Source organism: Ceratotherium simum, chromosome 4 (genome assembly GCF_057802395.1).
Source record: "Ceratotherium simum simum isolate JZ-2026a chromosome 4, ASM5780239v1, whole genome shotgun sequence".
NCBI lineage: Eukaryota > Metazoa > Chordata > Mammalia > Perissodactyla > Rhinocerotidae > Ceratotherium > Ceratotherium simum.
The window spans coordinates 17,581,538-17,600,360 of record NC_141903.1 but is presented as its reverse complement, the minus strand read 5'-3'; the positions used below and the strand labels follow the sequence as shown (position 1 = coordinate 17,600,360).

Here is an 18,823-nt window from a genome sequence, read left to right as displayed (position 1 = left end):
AAATATTATCAGGGCCCATTTAGTTCAGCAAATCCCATTAATTCCACAGAACTTCTCCATCCCTCTAAATTTAGGAAAAGTTATGAAGTAAGCATAGTCCATACTGACATTCAAGAATATTCAGCACATTATTTCAAGCTTTGTTCCAGTCTTTCTTTAAGACCTTACAGAACTAAATACTTTATCTTAGTAGCACTTTTCACTAATAGAATTTTACCTTCCTATACGTATTTATTTAAATAATACCTATCTCCCTCATCATAATAAAGGAAGGCAGAAAGATTATCTACTTTTGTTCACCATTATACCTCTAGAGCTTATTACAATGCCTTATAAATAATTAGTGCTCAATAAATATTTAATGAATGAGTAAATTCTTGAATGAATGCATGAATGAATGAAAATAAGCTCAATCCTAACATTCCTCTCTCCAAGCTGCCCAGAATAAAGCTATATTTTCCTCTCTGAAATAGAACCAAAATACTAATCATTGATATGGAGACAAGGTGATAATGATTTAGCAATGTCACTATTAGACACTATTATGTCTTTTGCATTTGAGAGAGAGGGGGGAAGCAAACTAAGGAGAAAAGAGGAGGAGGGGAAGGGGAAGGGGAGAGAGTAGGGGAGATGGAGAGAAAGAGGGAGAACAATGAATGCCTAGAGTTTGTTTAACAGAAAGGAATTAATGAGTAAGGTGGAATGTCAGGCATCAACTTCAGAGCTAGTTGTTTAAGGGACAGGATTTTAAACGCATTTTAACAAGCTTAGTTAGTTAACTACCTAGTTATAATAACAGAGCCTGGATACAATATATATTATTAATATAACACCATATTTCATTCTCTTGAACAATGATTTGTTGTCTGGCTAAATATGAATAAGCCCCAATTTTTTGTAAGGATAGGCTTTTTTCCTGATTTTTAGAATAGACATCTTCCTGTTAATCTAGTCTTTCCAAAATCAGTAGCTTTACTAAGATAAATCAGCTATCAGTTATCACATCAGCAAGAACCATTGTGCCACTCAGTGGCTGCATGATTGTGGGCAAATCACTTTACCTCTTTGAGTCTGCTTCCCTAGTTGTAAAGACAGGTAAATTAATATCTACCCTGTAGACTTTAAGCTAAAATTGCTCATAGGAGACAAATAAGATCATTATATAATGATAAAGGGGTCAAATCATCAAGAAGATACAACAAAGTAAATATTTATATACCCAACATTGGAGCACCTAAGTATATAAAGCAAATACTAACAGAACTAAAAGGAGAAATAAACAGGAATACAATAATAGTTGGGGTCTTTAATACTCCACTCTCAACAATGGATAGATCATCCAGACAGAGAATCAACAAAGAAATAGCAGATCTGAACAACACTATAGACCAAATGGACCTAACAGACACATATGGAACACTCCATCCAATAGCAAAAGAATACACCTTCTTCTCAAGGGCACACAGAACTTTTTCTAGGGTAGATCATGTGTTAGGCCACAAAACAAGTCTCAAAAAATTTAAGAAGATAGAACTTTTATCAAGTATCTTTTCTGACTACCATGGTATGAAACTAGAAACCAGTAACAGGAGGAAAGCTGGAAAATTCATGAATACATGGAATAAAACAACAGAATCCTGAACAGCCAGTGGATCAAAGAAACCAAAATAGAAATAAAAAAATATCTTGAGACAAATAGAAACACAACGCATCAAAACTTATGAGATGCAGTAAAAGCAGTTCTAAGAGGAAGGTTTATAGCTATAAACACACGTATCAAGAAAAAAGAAAGATCTCAAATAAACAATCTAATATTATACCTCAAAGAACTAGGAAAAGAGGAACAAACTAAGCTCACAGTTAGCAGAAGGAAGGAAATTATAAATATTAGAGCAGAAAGGAATGAAATAGGGAACAGGAAAATAACGAAAAGAAAAAGATTATAAAAGAAAAGATTAACAAAATTAAGAGCTGGTTCTTTGAAAAGATAAACAAAATTGACAAAACTTTAGCTACACTAACCAACAAAAAAAGAGAGAGGACTCAAATAAATAAAATCATAAATGAAAGAGAAGACATTACAACTAACACCACAGAAACACAAAGGATCATAAAAGACTACTATGAACAATTATTTGCCAATAATTGGACAACCTAGAAGAAATGGATAAATTCCTAGAAACACAAAATCTACTAAGAATGAATTATAAAGAAATAGAAAATCTGAACAGACCAATAATGAGTAAGGAGATTGAACTGGTACTCAAAAACTTCCCAACAAAGAAAAGCCCAGGGCAAATAGTTTCACTGGTGAATTTTATCAAACATTTAAAGAAGAATTAATGCCAATCCTCTCAAACTTTCCCAAAAAGTTTATGAAAAAGGAACTTTCTCAAACTCATTTTACAAGGTCAGCATTACCCTGACAACAAAGCCAGATAAGAACTACAGACTAATATCTCTGATACATTTAGATGCAAAAAAATCTCAAAAAAATACTAGCAAACTGAGTTCAGCAGCACATTAAAAGGATTATACACCATGATCAAGTGGGATTCATCCCTTGGATACAAGGATGGTTCAACATACTCAAATCAATAAAACTAATAGAACAATAAATTAATTAATAGAATAATAATTAACAGAACAATAAAATTAATAGAACATTAATAGAACAAAAGATAAAAATCATACTATTATCTCAATATATGCAGAAAAAAACTGACAAAATTCTATATCCTTTCATGATAAAAATTCTCAATAAATTGAGTATAGAAGGAATGTACCTCAACAAAATAAAGGCCATTTATGACAAGCCCACAGCTAACATCATACTCAATGGTAAAAGGTTTAAAGCTTTTCCTATAAGATCAAAAACAAGACAAGGGGAGCTCACTCTCAACACTCCTATTCAATATAGTACTGGAAGTCCTAGCCAGAGCAATCGGGCAAGAGAAAGAAATAAAAGACATGCAAATTGCACAGGGAAAAGTAAAATTGTCTCTGTTTGCAGATGACATAATCTTATATATAGAAAACCCTAGAGATTCTGCCAAAAAAACTATTAGAACTAATAACTAAATTTAAAGTTATAGGATATAAAATCAACATACAAAAATCATTCGCATTTCTATACACTAACAACAAACTCTCTGATAAAGAAATAAAGAAAACTATGGCCTAGAAGAGCAACAACATTGCAAACAGGTCAGCATAGGAAAGAGAATAAACACACACGTATACACCAATCCTGCTCATCATACGGCCTCCAGCAAGAACAGAGAATAAATTTGAGACACTGAAAATAGTCCCACAAAACTAAAAACATCTCCCCAATCCACACTCTATGAATGTTTTATTTAATCCAGAAGGCCACATTTATTTTGCAATTGCAAAGAGATAATATTTGAGAGGCAAAGACAATTAGGACATCTTGTGTCACCCTGCTATCTCCACCAATTTTCCCAAACCTGTTGTAGCTGTTTGCACCAATTCCACACTTTAAATGCCTGGACCAGCCCTTGGTCTCCTTCCAGGCTCTTAGCATCTTCCTTTTATCATTAGATTACTTCTTCCCCAAACCTCTCTCACAGGAATTTAGGGATGAGACTAAGAGGGTGACAGTATCATTGAGGGAAGATACTGTTGAGTGCCTCACTCCATCAAATTTAGTGGGCTAGCAGAACCTTTGCAGGACCTGTGGTCTGGACATGAACCAGGGTAGGAGGCCTCCGCCTAAGGAGAACCTTAAAGCAGAGTTCAGTCTAGCTGGATTCTCAGAAAAACTTACAGCTTTCAATTTCCAAGGTGCAGTTCTGTTCATCCAGTGGGTACCGCCTTAGGTCCATCATGCAGGCAGCTGTGGTGGTGATTCTAGAAGAGAAATAGCAATGATATATGCTGTTAGCTGGTCCACGGTTGGAGTTGGAAAAATTAAATCCAAGTATCAAAGAGGACAGAACTGGGCTTTTAGGAGACTGATTTAGTTAAAGCTATAGTAAAAAAAAGTGTGCTGCAACTTTGGATAACCATTTTCCTTTATAAGCCTCAGGATGATTTGTAAGATAAAGAGATTGGACTGAATCAGTATTGTCCCAAAGTGTGGTCCATTACCTCCTGATACCAAAACCATCCAGGAGTGTTTGTTAAATAGGCAGTTCCCATGTTCAAGAATATTTGGGGGTGGAGTGGGGCAGTCCCAGGACTGTATTTCACAATTGATTGAGAATAGTGACATAGATATTCCTCTTCCACTGACATTTGTTTTCTCCTCCCTTTCTCAAGACCCTAAAATCTAATCTTCAGTCAATCTTGGCTTTGATCCATCATTTATGTCCTTTCTATGCATAGTATAGTACTTTGTAAGTGTTTTAACACAACACACGATAGGCCTTTCGTCTATCACCTGATTTGCTCTGACCTGAGTATCTGATATTCTCATGACCCATTAGAGAGCTTCCCTCTACGAGCTGGCAGTTATTTACTTAGAATACTTGGTACCTTTATTATTTTATCAGAGAGAAATGAAAATGCCCCTTTAATGTCTTTACATTTCTCTGTCATCATTTTTCACTAATCTCTCTATTGAAGACCTACTAGAAGGAAACAAAAAACATACAACCCTAAATGATTTATCAATATGTGTTTTCTGACCAACAAGGCAGCATAATGTCATGAAAAAAACACAAGTTTTAGAATACAACAGACATAGGTATGAATTCTAACTCTGCCTCACTAACTGATTCACTTCAAGATGGTTAATATCTCCTAACCAACCTTAGTTTCTTTGTCTATAAAAAGGGGATATTAACAACAATAATGATAATTTCCTAACAGCGTTTCTGTAAGAATTAATATAATAATTTATGTAAGGAATATAAAAGAGTACCTGACACATAGAGGCCCTTTACATCTGCTGAAGAAAAGTAAGAGTAGAATTGATGTTAAATTTGACCAACTGTCGCTTACTCTACTCTAAGGGGCACTACACTATGTGTTGGGAACAGAGAAATAAGAAGCAGCCCTAGCTGGGAGAAACAGTCTACAGCTAGAGCTTTTCCATCAAAAAGGTCTTGGGCAGAGCTTAGACAAGTAATCTAGGTGGACTGAGTCTATGGAATTCCTCAGTTAGGTGTGAGAGTCCCATTCCTTAGTAGGAGGATGGAAATAAGTGATTCAATTAATGTAAGTAGTTCATGCCTCTTCAGTTTGATTATTCCTTCATTAAGGTTTTTTTTTTTTGTTTTTTTTTTTTAAAGATTTTATTTATTTTATTTTTTGCCCCCAAAGCCCCAGTAGATAGTTGTATGTCACAGCTGCACACCCTTCTAGTTGCTGTATGTGGGACTCGGCCTCAGGATGGACAGAGAAGTGGTGCCTCGATGCGCACCCGGGATCCGAACCCGGGCCGCCAGCATCGCAGCGCGCGCACTTAACCACCAAGCCACAGGGCCGGCCCTTCATTAAGGTTTGTGCTCTGTTAATTTTTGCTTTCCTTTTTAGTTTTAAGTGAGGATCCTAGGGGCAATGTTCATCCTTGATTCCTTCCTTTCCTTCACCAAGACGTGTTGGCTACTCTGCTTCAACTCCTTTCCATCTCCACTGTTTCCCTCAGAGTCTATGGCCCCATTGCCTCTCTGCCATGTTACCACAGTAGCTTTGTCTCCCAGCCTCTGCATTTGCCTCCCTACTATCCATTATCCAAACAACAGTCAGAGATCTTTTAAAAACATAGGTCAGATTTTATCACACCTCTGCTTAGAAATTTTAGTGACTCTCCCAGTAAAATCCAAAGTCTTGGCTTTGGCCTACTTTGCCCTGAATAATCTGATTCTTCCTTCTCAATATTATCTCATGTTATGTCCCCACTCACCATCTTCCAGCCTTCACATTTGTTCTCTCTGCCTAGTCTGTGTGTCTCCTGATCTTCACAGATCCCTCTCTTCTGATCCTTCAGCTCAAAAATCACCTCCTCTGAGAGGCCTTCCCAAGCAGCCCACCCAATGTGGCTGCTTAATTAACGCTCCATCTTATGTATTTCCTTCAAGTAATTATCACAATCTAAAATTATCTTGCTTATTTATTTTTTTAAGAACTATTTTCGTAATAAAATTAAAGCTGTTTAAGAGCTCAGACTTTGTTCTATTTACTGTAAGAAATCAATAAATATCTGTTGAATGAATAAATACATGAATTATAAAGAGGCAAGCAGTTGGTTTTCTCATTATAAATATTTTTATTTGGAGGATTATTTTATTGCATTATTTTTCTTCTGTTTTTAGCTTAAAATTATAATATTTTATTTTGATATATATTTTTTTATTGAGGTATAATTGATATATAACATTATTTTAGTTTCAGATGTATCATATAGTGATTCAATATTTGTATATATTGCAAAATGATTACCACAATAAGTCTAGTTAACATCTGTCACCATACATAGCTACAAAATGTTTTTTTCTTGTGATGAGAACTTTTAAGATCTATTCTCTTCTCTTTATATTTTTAAAAGTAAGTAAATTTTAATCCATTTAATTAACATTACATAAATAGTACCAAAGTTTATTTTATTATCAAACTGATTCTATTTTCAATGAAATTTATCAAATTTTTAAATTCTACAAAAATTAACATTCACATTTTATTCTTTACTCAGGTTTAAAACAATGACAATTTATTTTGGCTATGTGATACTTGCTGATTTTCTCACTGGTCCACCAACTGTTTTTGTTTTTTATTTTTTTTGGCATGTAGATACAACCTGAATTGCCACTAACACACAGGAACCTGTAAATGCAGAATAGAAAATTTCAAAGGAAATGAAATTAGATACATTGTGGGCATACCGAACACCCATGCTATTTATGTAAAATAGCAGAAATAATCCTCATCTTGAGAAACTAGAGAAAATCAACTTCATCTGATAGAATGAACACAAAGGTCATGAAAGATACAAGGGCACGCATATGATAAAAAGAGAGAGAGTCATGAACAGATGCCTGACTGTGTAAGCGAGGTGAAGTCTGCAATCACTACTATAGGTTGTGGTCACACTTTCTGCTGACACATATTCATGGCAACTAGCCATTCACTAACATCTGTGAACAAGTGCTATGAACACTAGTGCTGTGAACAAGAAAAATAAATCGACTAGTGCTACTGCAGACACAATGAGTTTTACTCATGTTTTAAAAATAAAGTAGAAGAATGTGTTTTTCTCACGTCAATAATATTCATATTTATACCAGTGTATTACTTTTTTAAATGCTATAATATATATCACAACTAAAAAAATTATGTGTTTTCAAGTCGATGTTTACAAGGCATTTGTGTCTCCTATTGGATTAAAGCAGAAACTCTGTAGCCAAAAGAATTCATTTGGAATCTTGATCCATACAAACCAGGAAGAGTGACCTGGGACAAGTCACTTATATTCTCCAACACTTGGTTGCCCCTGAAAACTTGAATTAAAAACTTGCCATCCTAATTTAATGTGAGACGATAAAAGTAGGCAGAGATCTGTAACTCATAAAATGTTCTGCAACTTTTGTTATTACTACTTGTTAATGAGTAGATAAGTGATACCTCATTTGACCGGTGGGTTTTGGTAGTAAGCATATGTATATGTTTGTATACATGAAGAAATGTAGAATACTCACACACACATATCATAAGCAAAGCAGAGCTATAAAACATGTAAATAGCTTCCCAACATATAAATATGCAAAAAAATAATTATGCCATATGTGTATATGGAACTCTATTTAATAGATTTTAAGACAAAGTACAGACATGTAACAAATCTGCATCTTTTCCAGGTGCTTTGTGAGATCAGGAAGCACATCTGTTTTTGTCTTATTTGTATCTCAAGTACTTTGCCAGGTGCCTGGCACATGTCACAAACCCAAGATTAAAATAACAATAAAAATAATAACAATAATAATAATGATGATAAAACAAAGAAAAGAAACTCATGGTCATAAGCACTCTCAATCGAGAATTCTAAAGCAATTTTCTGTATTAAGTGCCTGATTTAATTCATGTAAAAAATTCTCAAACAAATTTGAAAGTTAAAATCATGCTTACAGAAGAAGCTACCCAGGAACGAATCTTAATCAGAAAAGCTCAGTGATAAGCATCAAAATCTATTCTTTGGGACTTTCTGATTTATAACAGGGCTAAGTTTCTCTAGGAATAAGTCAATACAACAAATATACTTAATGGGCTTTTCATGAACATGCCTTTCTGAATCCTGATAAATATCCCTAATGGGCCTTAAATTATTCAATACCGCTACTAGGAGTCTTTAAGTGACTCTAGTAACTCATTATGCATGTATCCTGATTAAGTTTTAAGATCATTGTGAAATTGAAGACAGCTCTGCCTTCAATCAAAGGAAGCATCAATGATGCCTCCAGAATGTACCTCATTTACCTGTGGCAAATCCTCTATAGTTAAAAGTGGAAACGTGTTGTCTTTGGGGCTGAATACTATTGCATGATGAAAGGCACATTTGGAGAATGCCCATATTCTGACTGAGCTAAGGGATCTTTGCACAAACTTTTTATTCATTAGCCATTGGGTACTGTCATTCAAAAAATGACTTGTGTCATAAAATACTGACACAGAAAAAAAAAAACTAAATATGTAACATAGCCTAAAACAATCACTAAAAGCATCTATAAAATCAAAAAGTACTACAGGTATGCCAGCATTTTGTACCAAAGCCATAACAGATATTTTATAGTGTCATTACCTGAGGTTTAATGATGCTACCATAGCATCTCAAATTTGAATATGATGAAAGACAGTTATTAAGTAATAGTAGATGCCTTTGCCCCTCAGCCAATAAGGAATAACTCAGAATCATAATCAATGTGACACGTTTCAGGCCTTTCAGCAGATTCTTCAAGAAGGGCTTCAGGAGCTAGAATACGTGGATGATTGTGTGCTTAACATGTGAGAAACCTGTTAGGATTTCAACCTAAGATTATAAGAAAGCAACTTTGGACTTCTACTTTGTTTGATTTCTTTATCTAGACAACCATCCGTATTCCACAAAAAAATTGTTTTTTCAACATATTTGTATGTTTTTTAAGAAAATCAGATGCCTTACCCCCAACTATATTCAAAATATATTCTTCTAATTCACAGCATGCTTTTACTTTGTTCAAAATGTATATTTACTTAAAAGCACAACTTATTCTAATTGTGAAGGATAAAGGAATCCTATAGCATTAGTAGGCATCATTATTAGAGAACAATTAAGAGGTTAAAAAAGGTCAATTATCAAAAAAATATTGATATATACTTTTGCTAGCTGTAAAACAAAGTAATTAAAAACTTCAGCTAGGGGGAAAAAAGGTCCAAATACTGAATTTAAGCATTCAAATATGAGCTAAAATTTTGAAAGTTCTAAAGAGCACATCTGAGTCACTTCCCCCAAAGGTACTTAAAAAAATTTTGCTTTTATATCTCCAAGAAGACTTGATGTTATTGTGTGTCTCACACCCATTTTAACTGGGAAAGTAATTTGTCACGTATACTCCTCCTGTGATATGATCTTGCTTTTTGTAGAGTAGGGAAAACATTGCTGTAGGAGCTAGGTGACTTCAGCTCTGGCATTCTCACCAGTAATAAACATACTGCATATTAATTGATCACTTACTAAGTTCCAAACACTATCTAGTGTCACTGAAATGTATCATCTCATTTAATACGAGGAATATCTTATTACTATTCCCATTTTAAGTCCCATTATTATTTCCATTTTATAGATGAGAAAATTAAGGCACAGAAAGGTAGAGTGATTTTCTCTAAGAGTCACAGAGTGAATGGTGGAGTTGGGATTAAAACCTAGAATGCTTGACTCCAGAGTCCACATACTTAACTAGTATGCTATAACTAACTAGCTAGTTGACCTTGATAAAGTCATTTAGCTTCTCTAGAGGACCGGCTGATTTCTTATAACCCAAATGAGCTTGGAAATTCTCTAATCTTATGGAAATACATTACATGTTCTGTGACCCTGTATACTTTGTAATTTTGTTTTACCCACACATTCAAATGCTGTATTTCACAGCTGTTCATTCTGTTTTAGTCAATTATGTAGATTAGCGCATCCCAGACAAGCAAATACAGGCCTCTCCCCAAGGAGTCCCACTTAATATTCTCCCCTGATTGAAGGTCTCCCTCAACATTTTTCTTGCAGCCTATGCTCTTGATTTACCTCCACAGAGCCCTTCTGCTGAAATTAAAATCTCCAACACTCATGCGTAATTGTTTTTAAAAGCTCTTTACAAGTCTTCATACGGAGTCACATGCTTTACTATGCTCAACTTTGTAATCACCAAAAAAAGTAAGATTGCTAGCAATCATGTTCCCATTTGATAAATCATGCGTTTCAGATTAGAGCTATTTGTGCTCTTCTGCAGCTGTTTGGCCTTCTGTGACTCTTTGCTTTTTCTGGAATCTTATCCTCAGGAAAGATACTGTGATCATTAAAGGGCTACACAGGTTTCTGCTACAAATTCAGGTACGACTACGAAAGACATTTCCTTAAATAACATGCCTGTGGAGTCCAAACAGCAGTATCTAACAAAATCTCATATTGTGAACATATGAGTCCTGCTCAGTCAAAAATATGAATCCATACAGACATACCAATCTAAGCCTTTATTCTTCTTCTGTAGTCAGCCCCCTGTTTGCCAAGATTTCCCATATTACATTCCTGATGGTCTCATCTACAAACCCTGGGCTTACCTCAGAAATGAGAATGTCCTCTCTTCTCTGTAAGGTCTTAAAGGAAAGTCTGAGTTCTTGAGAAAAAGTAACCATTCCATTTTTTGACTCATAACCTAACAACCGAAATCTATTAGATTTCAACTTAGATCACTATAAGAGATTCAAATGAGCTGGAGCCATTTACCAACTAGAAAGACAGAGCTGGGACCCTCCGATTATTTCAACAGTTTCTTTTGTTTTCACAATTTAAAACAATGTTTAGATATGCCAAATACTCTTTGTGGCATTCATTAAAATATATTTAAAATATTTTATTTTGATTTGTGACACATCATAGTCATACTATTTCAGAATAAGTTCATCAGTTTTATTCCAGCCTTTTCATTTTTTGTTAAACAAAATAAAGTGGCTCACAGACACTTATTTATAGCTAGCCAGTGACAGACTGAGGTTACAACCTCAGCTGGGTCTGTTGTCACTTCTTCAAAATCCCATCCAGTATTATTTTAAAATATAAACTACACATGCTCGATGTCTTCCTTTGCCTCTCCAGCTCCACTCTCCACCCCTAACCACCACACTCTGCGGCCCAGTAACTAGACAGTTTGGACTTCAAAAACAGCCTCTCTGGTTCTCTGGCTTCAGGTTGCATTTGACCAATGGGGAGTAGACCAGGAGACGGGGGGAGGGCGGGGAGTGAGACCAGGGGAACTGTCCAGGCTCCATTCCTGCGGAACTGAGTCCAGGTTCCCCTGACCATTCCTCCTCTCCCCCTTCAAGTCCAGGATACTAGGGAGCTGATGGTAACCTACTGATCCTATCTCTGGGAGGGAGGGGCTGCTGTTTGTCCCTTTGTAAATTGCCCTTTTCTTACATTCTCCTCACATGATCCCATTTTCAGTATGCCATCTGTTTCCTGTTGGGCCCCTGACTGATAGAATATATTATAAGTTGGGCCCCTGACTGATAGAATATATTATAAAAATGTACTTAAAATCTGAGGTTTTTCTAGTTAGGCTGTCAGAAAATTAGAATCAATCCATTTCTGAGTCCTTTGATTGGGATTTTAGGAATGACAGGATGAAGGTTCTGTCTACCTTAAATGAACTGCCTCCTTCCTTTGATTCCAGTCTCTATTCATCAGAGCCCACCAAAGAAGCATTCTCCCTCCACCTTAGCTAAAGTAGCCCTACCTCCCCCACCACTGGTCACTGTCTCATCTCATTTATTTCATTTCCTTCATACTTGTCACTCTCTGAAATTATCCTGTGTTTGCATTTGCTTATTCATTATTTTCTGTCTCCCTAGTAGACTCAAGTCTATCTTAAGTTGAGTTTTCCAGAAGCAGACCCTGAAGGATGCTCATTAGGGATCATAAAGGGAGAAGCAGCAGGATGGACAAAGGAAGATGTCAATGCAGGTCCAATGACATGGAAGTTGTGATGGGAGTACTGCCATCACAGTAACCTATGTGGGACTGAAATGGTTTTTAAACCACCTGCCTCCTCCACCGTCACTACACACACACACACACACACACACACACACACACACCTTCCTTGAGCAGCCACATCTGATATACGAGGAAAAGACACACCCTATAACAAGTTCAGCGAGAAACATTTTCTTTGGTTGATCCAACCTCTAACATGACCTCACACAAATTTTCCCGGCAGTACGTGGTTCAACTATGATAACCTTAACCAGTAAAGTCAAATAGGTTTTACTGTTGTTGTCACTGCTGCTGTTATTTTTTAAACATGAAAGATAAATTACTCAAAGCTGCCTCTTGTCACATACTGGCAACTCAGCTTGTACTTCTGACTCCAGCAAAATCCACAGACGCTGCAATCTCAGGCCTTTCTGCCACTTGGATCTCTAATGGCAAAAGATTTCCATCTAAATGACATTTTTATGATTTAAGAGTTAAGTCTTTTACATAAAATAGGCACCAGATATGTGGGAAAATGCTTAACACCATTAGAAACCACAAATTTGTATAAGACATACAAATTAAGCCATGATGATTATTGCTTATCTAATCAGCAAAAATTTAAAGAAATTATAATATTCAGTACTACAGCTTCTGCAGGGAAACAGACCCTCTCACACACGCTGCTGGTAGAATCTCAAATTGGCACAAACTTTCTGGGTGGTAATTTGACAACATTAATCAAAACCCACCAAATGTGCAAATCTTTGTTCCTGAAATTCCACTTTAACAAATGAATGTGAAAACAAAATAATACAAAACTATACAAAAGGATGCTAAGTACAACTTTAAAAAGGGCAAAACTGGAAACATTCTATATACCTAACATATAAAGATATTTAAACGTATTTGGATTTAGTTATATGATACAACAACAACAAAAAAAACACTTTGAGAAGAGTGTGGACATAGGAAAGTGATCTTGATTGTTTTTTTCTGAAAAAAAGCATATTAGAAAGCAGTGCAGTAGAATTTCACATTTATTTAAAAAGGCATATTGAGTACACAGTTAAATGACAAAAAGTATACTAAAAAAAAGCAGTGGAAATATAGTTTTTTTTCTTATATTTTCTGCAGTTTCACCGTTTCTATGATGAATGTGTATTGCCTGTCTCTCTGAAAAATGTTAAGATAATTTTCCTGCCTGCTTTAGTCTCCACCAAGACTGTTCATTGCTACTTGCTTATTCTATTTGCAGAAGCATTTGTTCTGTATCTGAGAACACATGATAACGCACAGGACACTTACTTTCCATGGGCTGGAAATGTTGGTCAGCATGCTAACTGTGTCAAGTGTAGGCACTTCAATAAGTTTCCTGTGCCATTGAAATGTTGGTGGAAATATCATCATCTGATTACAGATTCTCAAGGTAGAAAAGGTGATTAAATTATATATACATATTATTTATAAATATAAAAAATATGTATATATACACACATACAGATATCTTTCTGAAGACGGAATTCCTTCCATAAGATCTCTACAATTATCCTTCTAACGTGAATTGTAAATTGTTTATCCAAGTACTTTGCAGCTTCTTGTCTAGGGAGTGTTTCTCGTTGACTTAGTGATTCACTAGACTTTGTGATGTCATTTGGTTGTCATCAAAGCCATCAATCATTTACATTTTTGTTTCTTAAACTGCTTTATGTCTAGACAATCCTTCTCCATCCCAAGATGAGATAAAGATTTCACTATATTCTGTTTCTTGGTTTCAAATTTTATAGTAATTCTTAAATCCATCTGCAATTGATATTGACATACTGTGTATGATGAGGACATACCCAGCATTTCTCATGGAAACAATGGGCTACCAATTTTTGCCTAGCAAATTGTCAATTTTTTCCAAATGTAATCAGTGGTGAGAATAAAGATAAACTGGGATTCTCATTGCTGGTAAGAATATAAATTGGTTCAACCCTTACAAAAGGTAATTTGGATATCAGAACCTTTCACATATTGGCCAGTAGTTTTACTTTTAGGGGTTTATCTGGGGAAACAATCAGAGAAAAGACAAAGAAGCCTGTACGAGGATGTTCATCCCTGGATGACAGGGAATAGTGACGAGTGGCAAGCATGGTGTTTGGTCAACTAATTCAAGACTCTCGTATACACGGGCACAGAGATGAGGAACAGAAGCCTTGGAGACCAGTGGTCCCGGGCTGAGATCTTGATTTTGCCTTTTGCTGTGTGACCTTGAGCCTATATATAAAGAAGAGCTGCTATAACACAAAAGGATTTTTTGAATTCTGGACAATTATTTATTCAGAATTCTATGGAAGCATGACCCCAAGAATCTCATCAAAAAGCAATAGACTACCTTTATTTTGACTTGTGGAAATCATTTCATTTCTTCAGAAGCTTTTAGCTACTCAGGATGGAGTTTTGAAGTTGGTGGGGGAGGCACTCATGCAGGTCAGAGAAACTAAAAACTGAAATTCAGAGAGCCTCTTACAACTGAAGGCTGGTTAAAACAAAACAAATTGAGGGCCAGCCCCGTGGTATAGCAGTTAAGTGCACGTGCTCCGCTGCTGGCGGCCCGGGTTCAGATCCCAGGCGTGCACTGATGCACTGCTTGTCAGGCCGTGCTGTGGCAGCATCCCACATAAAGTGGAGGAAAAGGGGCACAGATGTTAGCCCAGGGCCAGTCTTCCTCAGCAAAAAAAAAGAGGAGGATTGGCATGGATGTTAGCTCAGGCCTGATCTTCCTCACAAAAAAAAAAAAAAATGAAGCTAAGTTGAAAAAAAATGTGTTGGAAAAGTTTCCCCCAAAACACATCTGTAATGTAGGGTTGTTTGAAAACACAGGAGGAAAAGAAAAAAAATATTGCCTTATACCCAAATGATGACAGCTTAGTTGACTAAATAAAGAATTAAGGCAGAATAAAGTGAATCACAAAAATAACACAACAACAATAAAAAACTAGGGTTCATTTTAAAGAAAGGTTTCAAAGAAACAGAAAAGGCTCAAAAAAAAAAAGCATAAACACACCAAAAATGACAGATAATTTACAATAAAGGTCACTAACATATTATTATAGCACATTGCAAAAGAGTAAGCATGAAAACAAGCAAGCCCAATTCCTGGATGAAAAATGAAAATTGATAAGAGAAGATGTCAGAAGGGAAAAGGTAACGCTGTTTTATACGGACAATTTGATTTCATCCAAGCTGGGAGATGGGAACAGGGTTGGAAGAATGAGAGCATGGACAACCAAGTTCAAGAACGGTTTGCATTGTGAATATCTTCCCCAGCTCACCATCCTGGTTTCTCTCTCGAAAAAAAAATATATATATATGGCAAAATGGCTTCATAATTCAGTAAAATGTTACTGAGTATTAAAGCCTGAAAATTAATTGTTTAACAAATGGCTGGATGAGCTCTGCTGTTCTAGCTGCAGAAGAGAGTACCTGATAGACATAATAACAGCCTCTATTTATATAGAGAGCTCAGGGGAGTGATGATCTGCTGCTCACATTTCCTGCTATGGACCAAACAGGAAGCTATGGTCATAAATTCTAACATGAAGGACATGGAGGATTTAGGTTAAATAGAAAGATGAATTGACTGATAGTGAAGGCTATAAAATAATGAAATGGTTCCCCAGGGTACATGGTAGACTTCCCTTTCTGGAGATGATGTGTAAATAATAGGCTCACCTGTCAGAGTGATGTCGGGAGGGCCTAATCATGGCACATGGATGGTCTCAGTGATGGCTGGTCTGTACTTTCTGGTTCATTAAAGCAGCCTCTACCTTTAATTCCCAGCAACTGAAGCAAATGCCTAAATCCTTTGCAGCCTCAGCACGCCTTTGCTAATTTGGCTTGTAATGAATTTTAGCTTAATAAAACAGACAATAACTTGAGGAGCTGCTAAATGCAATTAAATAACTAAAGAGTTATAATACAGCCTACAAACATTAAAGTATTTCAGCGCATGCTTAATGACAACAGGGTTAGGTAAAGATATATTTCTGTCAGGTAATTACTAACAAAATAGTTTAGGACTATTCTCAGAGCACTTGGATGCAACATTAAACGTTGGTTATCGTTTTCATGCTCAGTGTTCACATTAGTTAAGGCATTTGTGGTGGTGTAATACTATAATGTTGCTAACAAGTAGTTATTTCTAGAGCAATTATTTTTTAAGTGATTAAGATGCATTGCATCACTGTGACACAACTGACTACATATTCGCTTTCTCAATAGCTTCCTTGTCTCCCCCCCACAAAAAAAAGCATATTAAGAGCATCTTTTCCTAACGGGAAAAGAATAGACTAATAATTACCAAATGCATGCCATCCCTGAGAGAAATACAATGCAACAAGCTAATGTCTGCTAATTCTTAAGCTACCATTAGGGAGTTAAAGAGATTATAAGGATTTTGAGTTGGATAATGCATAAATTAAAAAAACATCTAAAATTTGCTAGTTTATCATCACTTGGTCAATGAGTTTGAGAAAGGTATTAAGCCCTTGAATTGTAATATACCTAAATGACAATGAAGGAGTTGACTAATATTAATCTATCCATAGAGAGACTACATTCCGCAAGGTACTTAGTAAGCCCTGTAGAAGACATTTAATAAAAATATTAAGATGTAGTCTTTGGCCTAAAAACCTGAAAATCAAAGCCCGGATACAAGATACACTGATCTAGGAAGTTATTATTTTTCTAACCTTGGATACGTTATTTAATCTCTTTGAGCCTCAATAATAATAATGGCATGACAACAACAAGAGCAACACCCCTTAGTATGGATGTAAGGACTTAAACAATGCATAGAAATTGTTTAGCATGGAATAAGAATTCCTACAAACTTTAGCTGTAAATATAAAAATAATTATATTTATTATTTATATTTATTATTATTAGGCATATGTGTTAAGTATGAATAAATTGTGTTATAAGATCTCCGATAAGGAAGATGATTGGAAGCTGAAGTAGTCACTGCAGAGAAAATGAGCTATCAGCTAGGCGATGAAGGACGGACAAGATTTTGCTAGATAGAGTCTAGCTGGGAGGGTTTTCCAGTCAGCATGGAGCGGTATGAGCACATGCCCAGAGCCAGCACATACGGGTAGAATGATAGAGCACCTTGAGTGGAAAGCAAATTTGTTGAGATTTATACCTGGTGAAAGGCTGGCTGCATGAAGGCAAACAGCAGTTAACCTTAAGTTCCAGGCAAACTAGTTTATATCTTATCTATAGAAAATTGCAGAGCATGGTATGACATAATATGAAACAAAGTGCTAATACTAGAAGATACTTAAACCTGATTGACGAGTCACAAACTCAGATGCCTAGAGTGTCAAGCTTATGGCCTCTATAGTATGAAGAGTAGGCTCAACATATGACAACAGAGAATGGTGGTCTATGTTGGTCAAATAAAATACTTCTATGAATTGCATCTGTCCTGAGGGCTGCTGCTAGGCAGCCCTAGATATAATCTGTAATTTTATAAATGAGGAAAGCAAGTCTCAGAGACATTAAGTGATTCACCCTAACTGACACAGGGAGTCAGTTAGAGGCAGCGCTGGGATCTGAACCAATAGTAACTTTATCCAAAGTTAAATTAAAACTCACTAGACATTACGGCTCTATTCCAGTCAGTATAGAACAGTGTGAGCACATGCCCAGAGCCAGGACATCTGGGAGGTTTCAGTGCAACCTTCATTTTGCTAATACACGTCCTCAAATTTTAGATTATTTTTCATTACAGCCTCAAAGTAAAAAATGTAGCAGATGAACACAGGTCAAAATAAAATTTAAAAAAGCAAGCGTGAGTGTTAGTTTTCTTTTCATGGTTTTACGTGCAGTAGAGAGGAAAGAACACGTCCTGGGGAGTCATTCAGACTTGGGTACAAACAACAGTGTTCACCATTCCCTAGTCATGTCACTTGAGTAGGTCAGTTTGCTTGTCTTTAAAATGGAAATAATGATGCCTAACACACAGAGTTGCTGGAGGAGAACATGGAACTGGATAACTTAATGACATGCTATCACAACCACTTGAGTGATAATGGCAGGAAACTTGGTTTTAAAGCATTGATTTAAGAAAGACAGGAAAGGAAAGAATGATTTAATGATTAGAAATGGATGTTCTGATATGAGCATTCATGGTCAACTTCCCTGGGAAGTGTAACTTAAAATGCAGCAACAATAACAGCCAATTAAATTACTAATAAACTACTCTACCATTCACATAATACAGGTTGGTGAAAAAGACCATGTTAAAGGAGAAATAAATAAGGATAGTATTGTTATTAAGATTAATTGCTTTTATAATGCATTACAGGATAGAATTGTGAGTTAAAGTCAATTTTTACAGTTAGAGGAAATGAGCTGAGTTTCAAGAAAACTGTTGAGTTGGAGAAATAAGCAAGATTTATAGTAGAACATGAGAATTCTCCTGGATTTACAATTGTGACTCCAAAAGACAAAAAATTAGCACTTTTTGAAAAGAGGTGGGATAATATTTGGAACCAATCTTGGATTTAAATCTGGACCTGGCATTTCCAGCCCTGTGACACTGGGCTTATTACTAATTCCTCTAACTCTCAGTTTCCTTTTCTGGAAATGTCT

The 18,823-nt window shown here is 35.9% G+C and overlaps 1 protein-coding gene across 4 annotated transcripts in view; it reads right to left on the bottom strand.

The window, feature by feature from the left end:
* The window catches only part of GABRB2 (gamma-aminobutyric acid type A receptor subunit beta2), a 242,336-nt gene that overhangs the window by 115,243 nt on the left and 108,270 nt on the right, over nucleotides 1–18,823 (bottom strand). For all 4 annotated transcript variants that reach the window (XM_087429453.1, XM_004428561.3, XM_004428563.3 and 1 more), the window contains exon 6: nucleotides 3,791–3,873. In XM_087429453.1, the coding sequence (XP_087285579.1) occupies nucleotides 3,791–3,873 (83 nt within the window). The remainder of the gene's footprint in view (nucleotides 1–3,790; nucleotides 3,874–18,823) is intronic.